The 17,218-nt window shown below is 42.8% G+C and overlaps 2 protein-coding genes across 6 annotated transcripts; one reads left to right on the forward strand and one right to left on the reverse strand.

The window, feature by feature from the left end:
* Nucleotides 1–5,834: 5,834 nt before the first annotated feature.
* On the reverse strand, nt 5,835–13,765 carry LOC130688934 (uncharacterized). 5 transcript variants are annotated; one of them, XM_057511936.2, is made up of 18 exons: nt 13,696–13,765; nt 13,521–13,559; nt 13,421–13,462; nt 13,193–13,356; nt 12,930–13,126; nt 12,744–12,858; nt 12,482–12,673; nt 12,019–12,419; nt 11,642–11,918; nt 10,860–11,409; nt 10,588–10,770; nt 10,306–10,404; nt 9,672–10,123; nt 9,503–9,602; nt 9,299–9,439; nt 7,956–9,234; nt 7,271–7,376; nt 5,835–7,196 (listed from the first exon to the last, which is right to left on the reverse strand). In XM_057511936.2, the coding sequence occupies exons 2-18, from the start codon at nt 13,540–13,542 to the stop codon at nt 6,048–6,050; spliced, it is 5,469 nt and encodes a 1,822-aa protein (XP_057367919.1). In that variant the 5' UTR covers nt 13,543–13,559; nt 13,696–13,765; the 3' UTR covers nt 5,835–6,047. The 5 variants fall into 5 exon arrangements, with proteins under 5 accessions (XP_057367919.1, XP_057367920.1, XP_059353065.1 ...); XM_057511937.2 differs by lacking the exon at nt 13,696–13,765 and having other exon boundaries at nt 9,672–10,120; nt 13,521–13,655; XM_059497082.1 differs by lacking the exon at nt 13,696–13,765 and having other exon boundaries at nt 13,521–13,655.
* A 617-nt stretch (nt 13,766–14,382) lies between these two features.
* Nucleotides 14,383–17,128, forward strand: LOC130688938 (cytochrome P450 302a1, mitochondrial-like). Its single transcript, XM_057511944.2, has 8 exons — nt 14,383–14,767; nt 15,291–15,528; nt 15,595–15,785; nt 15,880–16,081; nt 16,142–16,307; nt 16,375–16,623; nt 16,706–16,912; nt 16,971–17,128. Exons 1-8 carry the CDS (start codon nt 14,539–14,541, stop codon nt 17,085–17,087), a joined length of 1,599 nt encoding a protein of 532 aa, XP_057367927.1. The 5' UTR covers nt 14,383–14,538; the 3' UTR covers nt 17,088–17,128.
* The last annotated feature ends 90 nt before the right edge of the window (nt 17,129–17,218 follow it).

Raw genomic sequence — 17,218 nt, forward strand, 5'->3', positions numbered from 1 at the left:
ACTTTTTGTTTGATCTTTGATGTTCACATTGTAGTTTGGGGCGTTTTCAGATGCGAGAGCCCATTACGCTCGAATGAATTGGATGTTGGTGTGTGTGTGTGTGTGTGTGTGTGCGTCTAGTGGAATAGCAGTCAGTCAAGTCCGTCCGGTCAGGGGTCCAGTCAGCCAAAAGGAAAATGGTTTTTGTGTACAAAAGACACGAAGGGGAGGAGCGAGTTGGCTCTTTTGAGGAACAACAACTGGCAGGACTTCATTTTCAACTCGATCAACTGCAGGGCATTCATGAGCTGACTTTTGGCTCTGGCAAAGTCATTCATTTCTCTTCTGACATCTTGCATCAATATTGAACAAACCATAATAAGCAGAGCGATGAAAGCAGATCGGCTGCATTCCCACTATCCTTTCGCTTCGCCCAAGCTTTTGCGCACAATGCCTAAGAGAAACACACACGCATATAACAAAAGAATATAACGATCGCTCCTCACTCCTTTTTTTTTTTTTTTGCTTTCGCGTTCTTCTTCGACCTCACGGCAGTTATCTGTTCTTTTTCTCTTTATTTGTCTTCGTTTATTTTATACACATCATACATCTAACCGGAATGTTATAAAGGCAAAACGTAGCCGTAAATATTGAATCGAGACAAACAAGTCAGAGCTAATGAACGGCCGACACACACACGCGTAATCAACTGCAGTGGCGGTAGCTTGCCCAAGTCAAACACCAGCTGGATAATGGACGAGAAACTGTTTTTCTTTGAATGGAACACAAACTTCTGTTCGCAAATATATATATAACCTTTCAGCAGCAATCTGAACAAAGTATATTTGGCCAATTCTTTTTTCTTATGTGCAGGGGAGTTCGGCCTCCCTAAACGGAGTCAAAGAGACGGCAGCTGAGAGAGAGAATGAGTCCATCTAGGGTGGGCACCGGAAGGATAGGATATGGGAAGGAGGGGAAGGGGGACAGGTCTTGTGGACTTGTTCATTTCCTCCGACTTTTTCCGCCCTCTCGCTCCATCGTACGTTGACATGCATTTGTATAGACGAACGGCCCGCTTTCCTTTCTCAATTACAGACCAGACGATTTATATATATGGAAACACAACCGGACATGCACCCGGCTACCCTCGGCTGGAACCTTTTTTATTTTCAGTGATTCGTCAGTATAGATTTAGATTCGTTCGTTTCCTGCTTGACTCTGAAAAACCAAGAGAATAACATCGCCTTTTTTTCGCTGCACTTAGCCTACGACTTTGTCGGCGTTCGCCTTCCGTTCTGCCCGTCCGGAGTTGTGTGGATCCGCACAGTTTTTAAACGAAACCAGCATATTCACTACAATGAACTAGACATTTTTAATTATTTGATTACGAAATGCTACTGCAAGTGAAAGCGCAGTGTCTTTGCGTACGAGAAGAAATTTTAAAAGGGCAGCATCTAACAGCTACACGTGCTGCTGTTATAGGAAATGTGCAATTTACATAACTCAATTCGAGGCTTTGTTCTTAGTGTGTGCTGAAATAAAATCCTACTAGCAATATATGTATATTTTAGTTTTTTTTTTTCCCTCAGAAATAAAATGATCAAAAGGAAAAGAAAATAATGGATGCAAAATGGAAGTCAAAATGAGCTCCCGGAACTTTCGCCTCATTACTGCAAGGCAGAACACATCTGCGTGTGTGTGTGTGTGTGTGTTGGGATCTAATCAAATCAGTGTATTGTCATGCTACGCCATCCCACAAGGCGGCTACTACCTATTTTATGAAGGGTGTTGTTCGAGACAACGAGTCCGAGCCATAGGCTCTCTGCTAACGCTATGTGGTAACGCGAGCGCTGCTTGATCATTAACTCGTTGAGGCTTGTGTTTTCTATTTTTATTGCACCTATCCGAAGCGGCCATCTATAACATAAATACACATATATACCTTTTTTTTTCTTTTTTCGGGATGTATCTATGTGCATATTTGTCGGATGGCGGAGGGAGAGAGAAGAGTGCCCGATAACCAGATAATATATCCGAAAAAAAACCCAGTTAAAACGACTCTGACGGTATAACTTACACACACACACACACACACCCCCCGAGTAACACGACGACGACGATACGGGTGCATTTACGATGGACGCCCCGTCCGAAAGAGACGCGGGCTGCTGGCTTCGTTATGTATTCATGACCGGAGAGTTCCTCTCGCGAGGCACGCGGCGGGTTCAATAACGAACGATAAAAAGAAAGAAAAACGCGGCGAGCAACCAAAGTCTTAGCGGCCGGCATCACTTTTACGTTGTTGATCCATTCAATAATTTTTTTTTTTTTTTTTTTTTTTATTATTATAATTTTTTTTTTCACGGGAATAAATTACGACGAGAAGACGAACGTTGTTGTTTAGCTCTTTTTTTTTCTCTCTAATCAAACTATCGTCGTAGTGATCTATCGATAGGACGACGGAAAACAATCCAATCAACATAAAACAACAACAACAAAATATGGTTAGGTTAAGAATCTTTTTGCTCTTTTTTTTTTTTTGCCATAGATATACTGTAATACACCATATCGTCCCGTTGGTTGGGCTTATTTACAGCCGCCATTATCACTTTTATGCGACTGTATTTGTAGATGAAATCTACCGGTAAAGAAAGGAAGCGGCCTGAAGGTCCGTTTGCACGCCAAAACAAATTTTTTTTTTTTTTTAAATTCGTTCACTACCGTGTCGGATGCAGTTAGAGCATGGTTTTTGTTCTCGAAGACAAAAGCTTCGTGATTTTTCGTTCGTGATGGCGCCGCGATTCGCATTCGTGCTCTGCTATTAGCGATTGTTTTATACGACAGCAGACGGTTATGCAGAAGAATTCCATTCGTGACCCGTTACTTCTGAGCTAAAAGTAAATAGCTTTAATGGACCAGCGTGCATAGCTTTAGCCCAAACGTAACGGCGTTCTTCCATTCTTTTCGTGTGTCCTATCTTCGGAATTTTCACGAAAAAGATAGTCAACATATTTGTTCGAATAGAAATGTAACGTTGCAAACCACGGACTCTTTTCAAGCTTATCGTTTGTGTATTTAAACAAGTAGGAAAAAGAGAGAGAGAGAGAGAGAGAAAGGAATACCTTCACGACGGTGAAGCCATCAATTTAAAGAAATAATGCATCACCTTTGAGTGTGTAACGACGTACCACAGAGGCACTTGTTGGTCATCAGTGTTGCAACAGTCATTTCTTTTTAAAAATATATTTTAGAATAGTCTTACAGGTCGTTTTTGGAAGGAAAGAATGAACGCCATTGAGGCGCTAATGACTGCCTGTTAGAGCGTCCTCATTTTCTAGTTTGCCAAGTGAGCTAATGGCCGACAGTTGATGGAAGAAACGGACGAACACCGGGCAGGAAACGAAGGCACACACATTTTACATTGTTATTTGATATCCAGCTGCTTGTCAATACGAACAGGATTTGTTCTTTTTCAAGCCCCACATTTCCCTTTTCTTTTTTGTTTCTGTAATTCTTTAACAAGGTGTACATGGAAATTTCCTTTTTGGCATATCGCTGATGGGTCTTTAGGCATTTGATGTCTACCCACAAATACGTGCACCACAAGCCCACAGTTGCTTTTTAAGAAGACAAGCTAGCCATCTTTATGCAAATAATGCTCCACTTTCAGGCCATCATCAAAATTGGGCGGCATTTATTTATTATTTTTTTTTTTTATCCTTCGTCTTTTGCTCATTTCTGCGAGGCAGAAACCGTTGGGACTGGGACTTTACCAAGGCGTATGTATATATTCATCATGCAAAGCTCATCTAAATATTACGCACCACCATGCAAATACTTTTCTCTTTAAATGTCTAGCTTTAAGAATGATGATCACCGTCATCAAAGACTGGCGGTAGCAATCAAACATAAAGCAACGCAATCAAATAGCGGCAAGCAAATGCTACCCACGAGTAACGAGAAAAACAAAAAAAGAGCTGAAGACAATGGCGGAAAAGTTGGTTGATTAATGATTAATTTGGCAGCTGTTGCTTCGTGTAGTCTATTGACCCTCTCCTTTCTTTTTTCTTGAAGCGAACCAGCAACTAAAAAAAAAAAATGCGTTCCAAATTGGCAGCTCATTTTGTGATTGTTTCCATAGTGATGCATTAATGCGATGCGGCCATCATCGCTTCACCGTTGCCCGTCGTGAATTAAGCGGCCGTCTCGTTATGTTCAGAGTAGGTCAAATTCGTGGCTCTCACACACGGCTGTATTTCTTATTTTTTTTTTTTTTAGGCTCGGGCACAAACATCGATTCCTTTTTTTGAATATTCATGGCTCTTTTCGAGCAGGTGAGGGTGAACGAGGGTGCGGAGAAAACAGCTGCGCTCGATGTCGGCGATCGCTTTCTGTGTAATGCTCTTATGTGTATGATACAGCGTCTAAGGGAGAAGGAAAATGTTGAAATCGATGTCGGCGCGACTCTTTGCCACAACAAAATTCCAATTTTGAATGATTTGAAAACGTGAAGAGAGCCCTTCGGCTTCGATAGCGAGAGGTGGGGCTACGTGATAAGCAATAAGAAATCTATCGTCGTTAAACAACGATGCAATACGAGAGGAGACGTGCATTTTAATCAGCTTTTTATCACAAGCAACAGGTGTCCATCAGCCAACGGTTTTCACGCTCATTTTTTTTTATTTTTGTTCTCTTTCTTTAAGCTTTTGTTTATTATTTTTATTTCGTCGACATGATGGGGGGGCATATCAACGACAGCCACACAACGACTGGGACGTGACAAATGCCGAGCGCAACGGACCGCGACGAGAGGTTTCATGCCGCCCGTCGACTCGACATCAAGTCGATTGAGGATTTTCTCTCGTTTTGTGCAGCTTCTAACCTCTTCAGTTGTCTTTTCGTCGGCTTCGAAGAAGCTCAATTGCCACGTCTTTCTGTAATGACATACCAGCACCTTCTACTTTCATTTTTCTTTAGTCTTTTGTCAAGGCTTTTTCCCTTTTTTTTTTATTCTCATGATTCTCCTTTTCTTTGCGTGTGATTACATTTTCCTTCTCTTTGCCACCTCTTTTTCCCAACATTCTGTATGCATACAATTTCGGCATTCGCTCGTTTCAGATTGCACAAGAGGTAGCAACACATAAGTTATCGTGCACGCACTCTACGCTCAAAGAGAAGCATGTTCACGGACTATTGTTCGTGAAAAAAAATGGAAGAGAAGGGATGGGCGTGGGGATTATAACAACTTTACGTGAATTTGAGCTCCTTTTGTGTTGTATTAAACGAAAAAAAAAAAAAAAAAAAAAAAAAAACAGTTTGACTTCAGGTTGACAGGAATAAACGAGACCAACATGACTGTCCGCTCGGGGTTTCATCGTCGGCTGAGCACGACAAACAAACGCAGTGGCCAAACTCCCGTTTGCTCACAATTGCCCTTTTTCAGTAGGAAAAAAAAAAACGAAGGCCAGCATAATTTTCCACTAGACTTCACAAAGCAAAGAGCTGCCGATTCAGCATGGCGATGCTTTGCCTCTGTTTGCTCGTTCAAACTTTTGGTCAGACCTTTTGGGAAATTGAATCGCGTTTGCATAGCAAACTCGATTATAGGTCCCGTTTTTCTTGTTTGTCGGATGGCCATGTGCGACGGATACCCCTTTCGGATTGCTACGGGATGAAATAGCTGAACCACGAACCAGCGACTTTGGCAATGAGATGCAAATTCTGCATCTTTTTTGGCGGTGTTCGTGCTTTACCAAAAGACCAACTTGCCATGTCGGCACGTCCAGCCAACACGTTCACAATTCTTGATGCCGGTTGTTTAGCAAGCAAAACCCTAACTGCACGTGACAGTTGGATTAACGTACGAAGAGAATGTATATTTGGCTCGAAAAGAATCATTGGAAAAAAAACCGTGGCAAATGCAAACGGTCAGAGCGAAAATTGCAAATTGGCAGCGGGATTAAAAAAAAAAAAAATCACACATTTCAACGGAACACCGCAAAGTGAGTCAAACGAAAAAAAAAAATAATAAAAAATAAACAATTCAAAGTACATATTGGCAATGAAATTTAAGCATTCGATGACTCATCGATGGAACGACGGGATTCGAGTCTGATACGATGTGGCTGGCCAACATTGGAATTGGTGGCACTCGAATTGGAATCCATCGACGGTGAATGCGACAAACGGCTAGTGGTTGAAGAGAGAAATTTCGTGCGGGGTGCTGGAACGGGCGGCATCGTAGATGACGCCAGAGAAGACCGAGTCGACGACACGTGCATTTCGACATTCTTCTCCGACAGGCTGTACGTGCCGGGTTCGAAGACGGGTGGGTACTCCAGCTCTCCAGTGGATTGGATCAACGGAGGCGCTGGAGCTGGAGAAGCTTCTTTGGGTGTCAGCGAGTACGGGAAACGCGTAGTCGAAGAGCTGTGGCGTAAAGACCCTCCAGTCAAAGGTCCTGGGCTCGGTGGTAGACCGAAAGGTGAATCGGGTCCCACAGGCGTCCGGCGTTGCTTGCCTATCATCGACACGCCCATGGCAGGTTTCAGCGACGGAGTTTTAGGCGTGCCCGGACAACTACCGTTACCATCTTCGTACGGCGATACGACGGCGATGCCGCAGCTGCTGGAAACCGACGGGCTCTGCACGGGGTTGATCAGCGGAGGCGGTCGTTGGTGTGAGCGATGATGATTGACAGGCGCCGGTGAGAAGCGAGGAGAAAACTCACTCGAAAGTGATGAATTAAAGCTCGATTGAGTTTCGTCTGTTTCGGGACGATCATCCAAAGTCAGGACAGACTCTTCGGGAACGAACGGATGCAAATGAGATTCGCCAGTTTCGAGTAGTTTCTTGCGTTTTTCTCGCGAATTGCCGAAGATGGCACGATGGAGGCGAGGCGAGCCTAAAAGCGTCTTCTGCGAACGAGGAGATGGCGTCGTTGCGAACGACGATGCTTCGAGCATCTTCGATTTGGCTGGAATGGAAGGTGATGGCGTCGTTTTGCGACCGAATTTCGGCGAAACCAACATTTTGAAGAATTGTTTCGCATCCGCGGCGGCACCGGTCATTTTCGGAATTTCCGGATCCGGCGTCGGCGGAGATGTGATGTCCAAACTCATTTCAAAGGCAGTCCTCATTTTTGCATCGTCTTTGGGACTAAGCGGGAAGTTCATTGGTTGATAGCAGGCGGCGCTTTTCAGTCTACTACTCGAATTCTGTTTGATCAAATGATTAAGTTAAACAGTTCAATTGCAATTGAAAAATTGGTGTACAATATAGCCTTTCTTACTTTAGGGCGATCGGGACTACAGCCATGCTTGCCTGGACTTGAAGCCATGCCACTGCGTAAAGAATTGATCCATAACTGATCTGGTGGTCCTTGGCGATAACTCTTTCTATACATGCAGCAACGACAAGTACAAAAATCGAGAAAAATGCCAGAAGAGATTTAATAATTTTCGAGAAACTCTATTTTAGTTAATGCGCTAAACGTAGTGTAGTTCATGCTCATTAACGGAAACACGGGGACGTAGTATTTAACTTCCGCTATGGCCACTAACAATGTCCTTTTTTGAGAGTGTCGTCGCACAATGTCCTGGATTTTCCACCCTGTGCCTTGCATTCGGCCTAACGACAAGCGAGCTTCAAAAGAAAAAAAATTCCCGCTTAGTGAGCCAACTATAACGATGGCTCTCGTTAGTCGCAGCGAAAGGAGGCCAGATCAGCACATTGTGCTCTACAGACTTGATTCCTTTATTGTGAGCGTCTGCAACGGCACTATTCCCGACAAAAGCACCATTTAAGATTTAAAGGCGACGTAAAAGGATAGAAATCGCCATCAAATTAATTTATAATCCGTCACCGAACGGAATGCAACCAATGAAATTCAAAGGCCAGTTCTAGATGCGAATTAAAGAATATTGCCATCGTGAGCCAATGAATTGTTTTTTAAAAAAACAAAATTAAATCCATACCCAGACGGATCCACATTGTTGAAATCGAACATCCCTCGGCTGGGCGATGCTGGCGAGAGGGAAGCACTAGGTGAAGGTAATTTCGAAAGACTGCTGCTGACTCCGCTACATTTCACGGTGGAACCACAATCGGTGCTAGAACGCCTCGAAGAGCTCACACTGGATCGACGTCCAACAGATTCCGCTTTTTTGGGACTTGAACTAGTCGAACCCGCACGATTGCCGCTGCGGAAGTAGTCGCTGGCGCTACTGGCATTACGTGGTTTGATTTTGGCGTAACCCGATTCCAGACTGCCATAGATGTCGATGTCGCCACAGTTCGAGCGGTTCCACGAGCCGCTGTTAGCTCGGCGTTGGGCTCCGTCAATGGCAGGCGCATCAGTTGGAGGTTCCGATCCGTGTCTGACTGTCGTTCGTGCACTGTTCGGTTTCGGAGCTAACTGAGGTTTAACGGGCGATTTCGGTGATTTGCTATCGATTATTTCGATACTGTGAGGCCGACTGGAACGACGTGCAAACGATGTGATTGAACTAGGCCGTTCTTTCAATTCCTGTGATTCCATTGGTGATGCTTCGGAGATGACACTTTGATTAGTCAGTTGCAAAGTAGGTGTACTGGGCAACTTGGAAGTGCTGATACTCTTGCGGAAAGCATTGATGGCATCTGAAGGGTTGGAGCGTGGAGCGGCCCGTTCAGCAGAATGACGGCTAACATGTGGATGCTTTGGTTGAACGGGCGATGAGAAATCAAAAGACGATTCATTCAATTCCACGGGATCTTTCATGACGTGTGGCGATGGAAGCGGCTTGAATGGCGAAGCCGGTTTCGAATCGTTAGGCGGCCGCGGTGGAGGTTTGGATCCATCCATCCAGCAAGGTGAAGGTGGTAGCGCAGTTGGGGGAGCTGTGGCCGTCGGCGACGGTGAGGGACTCGGTTTACGATAACTGCGGAATTGCGGAGTAGGTACGGGTTGTTTTTCGGGGGCCACCCGCAAGAAACGCAAATACTTTCGGTCTAAACTGGCAGCCATCGGGCTCCGGCTATTGGCTTTGGAAGCAGAAGGGGAACTCTTCTCCTCTGTCGAATAGGGATTTTCGGGGCTCTTTTTGATTCGACCTAGCGTTGCCGCTCCTTCGAATGGGGTTGTTTTGTGCGAATTAGAAGGGGGCAATGCTGGCGGAACTTTCCCTTTCCTTCGTCTTAGAGTAGCTGACAGACCACTCTTATGGTTCTCTGCTTCGTCCAGGGATTCGTCTTCCGTTTCGCTGTAATAAGCTCCTAGTGAAGCAAACCAAATGTTAACATTTTGATTTCAAAAGACTAATATGAAAGGGTAGCAAACCTTTGGTAATAAACGAGGAGTCCTTGTGTATGTTCGAACCTTCACCAGTGTTCCCATAAGGCGCTGTAGCCGACTGCTTCACCGTGTTCAGCCACTTGTTCAATTCCTCCTTGGTCTCGCAAGCAAAGTAAAACATCGTGCCTGCACACAAGACGATGTTATGAGATTGTTCAGAAAGTCACAACCTTTTGTAAATTTCATTACCCGGATTGAAAACTCTAAAGGCAAACTTCTTCGACTTGACTTCAGTAGCAACAGACGAACTAAATCCAGGTAAGCAGATCAGACTTTCCGCTTTTTGATCCTTCATAATTAACAGTAAAACGTTCAGTTATTCAGCGAAAAAGTTATAGACAAAATTGTTTCCATTTACCTCCGGATCACGGTAACCATAAAGGGTGTGCCTCTTTAGGACGAAAAAACGGCGTGTCCATCGGGGTCCGGCGAAAAATCCACGTGTCTGACGACGCCGGAACAGCCATCCTTGGCAATCGCCTTCTCCTAATTCGCGACATGGAACACGGCGATGTCGTAGACCGTCACTTGTTGATCTCTCATTATCGCATTGCTGTTGTTGCTGTTGTTGGTAGTTGGCGGGCCGCTGACTGAGATGCTGGTATTGGGTGCGACTGGCAGAACTAATTGCACCGTAATGACTACTGCCGTGGCTGCTCGTTTTAACTGGGGGTAGGGCCACGTGAACTTCCTCGTCATGGCGAGCGTAGGTCACCAAGAGGGAGGGGGCTATCCGTGGAACGGTGCTACCCGGAACGGGATCGAAATTGGAGTCCAGACGGGTTACTCGAGTCAAAGCAGGCAGCGCTACTTGTCCAAGCAACGCAAAGAAGCACAACGTTTCGCATCCGCACGCAACGCGAAACCAACGATTGGACAACGATAACACGAAGAACAAAGAAAGAAAAAAAAATAAACAAATTAAGAAGAGTTAGTTGAAACAGAATGAGGCTCATTTGAAATCATGTAGTAGATATTTGTGCAAGATGTACCTCGATCTTCATCGGTGGGATGGCGAGGCCAAAGTCCACGACGGATCAGGTCGCGGATTTCGTGCGGACGTAAACCCAAGTGCGACAGTTCACGTGATGCTGAATTGGACAAAACAGAACTCACACCTATCAGTTACGATGGACGACATTCAACGAATACAGGAAAAAAAACGATAAGCCACAAAGAATGGGAAGGATCAAAGCCCATCGCAAATGAATCAAGCACGCCAATCCATTCCTAATAAACAAATAAAACACAAAAGAAATTGACAAAGTGTTTACCTGCGCTCGCCTCTTGACCCGATCTGTCATCAGGACCATAGGAAGGAATGATCAGCGAATTATGAGAAGTGGATTCTGTAGGCGCATTAACCAAGGCCGGATCAGCTACTGTGTCTTCTTCCGGAGGTGGCCGAACTTTATTTCGGGGAGGCAGGGCTGGTTTAGGTGACAGTGGTGGGGAATCTTTTTCAATTCCAACAAAAGCAAAGTTAATAATTAATTGAAAGTCAAGAAACGAATTAAGGGAAAAAAACTTGAGCCTTAGAACTTACTAGAAACAGATATGGGGCAAGGACTATGGTTCGAATCTTCTTTAACAGGGTTGGGCGCTTCTTCTTCCACTCGGCTTTGTTTGCGTAAGCGAATATCGCGTAGTTTCTCCTCAATTGAACTCATGTCGCCTGATAGAGATTCGTAAGTCGGAGTGCTTTGGCTTTTATCCAGCCGCGGTCGGTCCTGCGACACTTTTCGCGAAGGCGATCGGATTTCTACATCACTTCCATCAATTTGTTTGTTGTCTTTTGGCAATTGGTCGAACTCTGTGCATAAATCACTCGGCTCCTCACTGATTTTTCCGGCCATTAACGCCGACGGAACAGCGTGGACCTTCTCCTTTTCACGTAACAGCAGCAACCCTGCTTTATCGGGCGCAGAGGTGTCTGACTGGTTAACACTTGGATCTTTCTTGTGCGGTATACGTGGTTGGCCATCGTAGTGGCCAACACTACTATGCGGACGTTGCTCAGGCTGCTGTTGTTGCTGATGGAGAAAGTCGAATAACTCGGGTGTTTTACTTTGCTGGCCTTTCAATTGCTTCCAAAACTGGGAAAGGGAAAAAAACACAGGTATAATGAATGAAAATTATGAACAAGGAAAACGAACAACAATATACAATAAAGCACGTATCAAGAATGAACGAAAATGGAACGAATCCGGGTTTTTACCATCATTATTCCTGCTGGATGTTAGGGAAGCAGTTAGGAAAAACAGAAATGGTCAGTGGTAAAGACTTATACTAGGTGAAAAGATGAGTGAATGGGTTAAATGAGTTTACCTGTTCAATATTATGTGTTGGACGAGACGACGTAGGACTTGCACCAGTCACTGTCGCTCTTCGTTGGATACTCAATCTGTTTTTCGGCAAAATTAGTCGAACGCTCGCCGGGGAAGCGGCCGCGCATCCAGCCATATCCGAGCCCGTAGCAGCCGCAACGGCTGCAGCGGCGGCTGCCGCAGCGATAGGATCGTGATTGTCTGGTAAGAAGCTGTCATCATCGGTATCGTCACTCTCCACTTCCGACGGTAGTTCAGCTGCCATTACCTCGGCCATTCTATCAAAGACGAAAAGACCCACGTAAAATCAACCACAAAAATACAAAGAGAATAATATCGCCCCAAACTAAGCAAGGACGAAAAAGCAAATTTGCTTACACTGGAGGCGCAATGTGCACAACTGGAACCGTGCTCATAGTAACCGAATCAATGGCTTTGGAAGATGACGTGAGCTCCGGCTTCGTTTGGCTCTCCCCGCCCAAGTGCCACCGAAAATGGTACGATTCCCGCTTCTTGCTTGGCAGACGATAAGGTTTTACGTAGATCTGACCAAAATTGTTCGAATGACGTGGCCGCTTTTTTAGAGTCAGGATCACTTTCGTTGGGTTTTCTAACATTGCGGCTTTCAGCTTTTTCTGCTGCCAACCGACAACCGTTTGATAGTTAACCTGTACTATTTCGTCACCTTCTTCTATTTTCCCGCACTGATGGGCTGGACTCTGGAAGGTTACGCCTCCAATGACATGGACACCTTTATACGATGTCTGAATAAGCATGCCCTGCAGTCATAAGACGTTTCATGTAAGAACATTTGTTACAACAGCAGAATATGCATACTCACTTGTAACCGAAGATCAGTTCCATCGTAGCTACTAGAAATTGAATGGGAACTAATAAGCACTACATCTTCCTCTGGTTTCTTTTTTACAGTAGCAACATCCAGAGAGGCTGGCTGCAATACCAATGGATCCAGAAACTCACATACTATTCTATCAGTAATTGTGATTAAATAGATGCAGCCTTTTCTAATAACCTGATAAGCAAAGGGGATAGTTAACAAGCATTTACATGATAATTATTTTACAACTATATTTTTCTTTTACCTGAACTGGGTGTTCAGCAAACAAATCTCTTTGCGCATTAGTGGCAAGCTCAAGACATATTTCTAGCAACTTGCTTTTTACTTCTAAATATGGTTCATGACCATCAAAAGGTGCTCTAAATTAAAATAAATAAGTAGTGATTAAAATTATCAAGCTGACAAGACCAGAAACATGAAACAAGCTCACCTGTCAAGCCAAGATAGAAGATCTTTAACTCTATCAATGATATCAGCAACAGCTGCCAAAGTTGCAGTAGTCACTTGTTCAGCTTTCCCGTTGTTATAGGAATGACTTGTACGTAGCAGCTCATTATACAGGCTTCGAGCTTTGCAGTTTAATTGCATAGCTAGAAATTGAAGATTCTCACGATCCAAATTGTAGTGCTAAAACAAAACAAAAAGAATTTAAAATCTTTGCAATTGGTTATTTTCAAAAATTTCCTGTTTTACAAAATCTCTTAATAAATCAACTGCTCCCATGAAAATTTCTTGGTGGCCAAGTTTATCTATGTGAAACACAGGCAAATCTTCAACTGTAGTTGACAGGAGTCTATGGCCATTGATTTCTTGTTCAAGCATGGGTTGCATATAGGGAAGAAGAGTATCATCCAAGCCTGTAAAATTTTACATCTGATTTGATGCTGGCCAGATTTTTTTTTTTTTTAGTAAGTATCATACCCCGCATCCAGTCTACAACCTGTTCCGGGCTCCATTCAGCAACTATTTTCAAAAGAAGTCATGAAATAATGTAAGATGCGGACGACAATGTCACTCTTACCGTTGACATAGTAGGCTGTCATTTTAAACTGAGGTCGTACTTTAATCGAGGGAAAATTGAAATAAACATCAAGCTCACTTTAATATCAATACCGCTAAGGAGGTGTTTTGTGTAAGATTAGGTCCGAATTGTTTTTGCAACAATACATTTTAGGATGGAAGTATCAAAGGCTTACCTTAAGTAAACAACCATTAAACAATAGCGATTTGCGCTGCAGTCTCTTAATATTTACAAAGGTATAGGAGCCTATACCTTGATATTTACTACGAAGCTTTTTAGCTTCGTATCGAATCTTGCAGACTAAAGCTGCGATGAGTCAGTTTTATTTTGGCTTTTGGTCACCCCATAGAAATGGCGCTGTAGATTGAAAATATTCATAAACAAGTCTAGACTGGCGTCATGTTTGTGGCGAAATGGGTTGATTTTCCCTAGCGGTTAATCAAGAAAAGCTTGTTTTCTTAGACTATAAGAGGACTAGCTAATAGTTTCGAAAGAAATCGAGAGAAGTAAAAGCTAGCGAGCTTCACGACTTTCATCTACTTGTCTGAGCTGCATTGTGAAAAATAAGCACACAGACAAAAAATAAAATAATGATTTCTATCGACAGGCCCAAGTGCGCATAGCGCTTTCATCCATAATGCCTATTGTTATTTTATGATGTTTTCGTCTGCTCACGATAAGCGACTAGCCGACTAATGCAATCGACCAAAGGATAACGAACTATTCGTTTAAATCACGCGTATCGAAATGCTACAATATTACAGACTTGACCATGACCAGTTTGGCACATTTGCCTTGTGTTAAGGGACCTAAGTTTACGTTCTTTCTGGTACGTATTTGGCTGATTGTGCCATTTTAATGCTAAAGGCCACGTTGCCAAACGCTTAAGGGCTTTGAAATATTGACCCTCCCCTCGTTTAGCGACCTTGAACAACTGTCAAGAGAATGCAAAATATCCGTATTCTGAAAAGCTGTCTGCAGATAGTCAGTGTGATTGAACGGCTTACAGAATTTCCAAATGTTTGTTAAGCAAGAATATCGTAATGCTTTTCTTTTAACTAAGTTTTGTGACGCTCTCTGTGTTGGTAAACAAGTTGGTCGTGAATTGAGCCATACAGCATGCACACAGACTTGCCGGTACCGGTCGTCTCCTTCTGCTACCACTGAAAGGGATGTAAAAGCTTTTAGCTCAATACCAGGCCCTAAACCACTACCTTTGGTCGGAAATATCTGGCGCTACGCCATAGGTGAGTCAGGGGGGAAATGTTATTTATTTAAACGTTATCGTGCTATGTGTTTTCACTGTCTTATAAAGGCGATAGGACGTAGAATAACAGTTGAATCGGATGCCGTGTCCTTTCTAAATATTATAAAGATTTTCAAAAAAAAATTGTGTATATAGGCTCATTTAAGTGTTCATTGAAACTTGTATCCTTTTTGGCGGTTTACCCTGTTAAACATTATAAAGGCATATTTTAACAAGAATGAGGGCAATCCATGCACAGGCAGATCTCTTTATTGACTTAGAAATTACGAAAAATTACTTTTTGATAAAGATTCAGGAAACTTAAAAGAAAAAAACAAACTTGTCGTACTAGTCTTTCTTTCTTACATAAGCTATGCAATCGCCGACGTTACAAGTGTTTTCGATCTGTCGAAGGTGACCTTTTTATTCCCAGGTGAAAGTCACATGACATGACTATGTCGAAACAAAAAACTGGCACTTTGAAATAATCATACTGAATCATGTGGGGCTCTGCCCGTGGCTAGGACAATATTCGTTCGACCAGTTGCATACTTCCGGACTGAAAAAGTATCAACAGTTTGGCAGCATTGTTCGAGAAGAAATTTTGCCAGGTGTAAATCTTTTGTTACTCTACCGACCGGAGGATATTGAACACATGTACCAGGTTGAAGGCCGGTATCCATCCAGGCGCAGTCATACGGCTTTAGAATTCTATAGACTTCAAAGACCTCACATTTACAACAACGGGGGCCTCCTTCCAACGTAAATGAATACAGTCTTAATTCAATTTCAATCAATAGCGTTTTTTCCAATTTGTTTGTACGGAAGAAATGGACCAGAATGGCATCGCCTACGACAAGCCCTTCAGCGTCCACTGAATATGCCGGAAAACATCCGCCAATATATTCCCGGTATCGACACGATCGCTCGCGAATTCACCGAGCTTATTTCCACGTCAGTTAATACAATGAAAACTTCACCAGACTTTTTACAAGACCTATCTAAAGTCTTTCTTGAATGTATGATTTTTTTTTCTAATTATAAATATTTTTTTTTTTATTGAGTAGCATGTGAGTGGTGCTTTATATATATATATATTTACCATTCCAACAGTTCTTGGTTTGGTGACGTTCGATACGCGATTGGGATCTTTGAAAAAGAATTTGGCTAATGATTCCTGTCCGTATAAACTCATAGAGGCTGCCGGTGACACGAATAACGAAATACTTCGAACGGATAATGGCCTTCAACTTTGGCGCAAATGGAAGACACCTTCCTACAAAAGAATATGTCGTTCTCAAGAATACATTGAGAGGTAGTGGTATATTAGATATTAAATGTATAAAATTTCTTAAAAATTAATTTTTGTTCACAGTATTGCGTTGCAATTTGTCAACGCAAAAAAAGCTGAGTTGCTTACCAAGAAGTTCGCTGATGATTCTCAAAAAACTTTGTTAGAAGTTTATCTAACGTCGAAGGACCTAGACGTTAAAGATGTGATCACTATGGTTGCTGACATGCTTCTGGCTGGCATTGATACTGTAGGACCAGAAATGTAAAAATATTTTAACATATGAAATTATTGTAAATGTGGTCTTTTTTCCTTAGAGTTCTTACACAATGAGCTTCATACTGTACCATCTTGCCAAAAATCCATTAAGCCAAGAGAAGATTTATCTGGAAGTTAAGCAGCTCCTGCCAAAATCCAACAGTGTTGTAACATCTGATGTCCTTGCTCAACTGAAATATCTAAAGGCTGCAGTAAAAGAGTCCTTTAGATTAAATCCAATCTCAATTGGGGTTGGAAGAATTTTACCAGAAGATTCATCCTTTTCAGGATATCACTGCCCAAAAAATGTAAGTTATGTTCTTTTAGTTTCAATTTACTGCAAAAAAACAAAACAAAAACATAATGGCTCAAGCAAATTTTACATTCTAGACAATACTTGTGAGCCAGAACCAGGTTTCATGTCGACTCGAGTGTTACTTTAAGAACCCATTACAATTTGTTCCTGAACGGTGGATAAAAGGAGACCCAGCTTATGAAAAAGTCCATCCATATCTGGTATTGCCATTTGGACACGGTCCGCGAGCTTGCATTGCTCGTAGACTAGCGGAGCAAAATTTGTACATTCTTTTAACACGGGTAACTAAAAAGTAAAAACCAGATTCTGTGGATTGTAATTACATTATTGTTAAATCAGCTCGTGAGGCAGTTTCGCATCGAGTGGCATGGTGCTGAGCTAGATGTCAGATCGAAATTAATTAATCGTCCAGCCGTACCATTGAAATTCAGTTTCATCGAGCGAACAAATTTTTAATTTCATTCTAAGTTTGTGAATTTAATTAAAAGAAATAAAAACATGTTGAACCCTGGATCTGGATGCAATGTTTTGAACGATAAGCTTAATTCTATTGGATAGATGAGCGCTTCTGAAAAACGGGTAACTGG

This window comes from Daphnia carinata, chromosome 9 (genome assembly GCF_022539665.2).
Source record: "Daphnia carinata strain CSIRO-1 chromosome 9, CSIRO_AGI_Dcar_HiC_V3, whole genome shotgun sequence".
Taxonomy (NCBI): Eukaryota; Metazoa; Arthropoda; class Branchiopoda; order Diplostraca; family Daphniidae; genus Daphnia; species Daphnia carinata.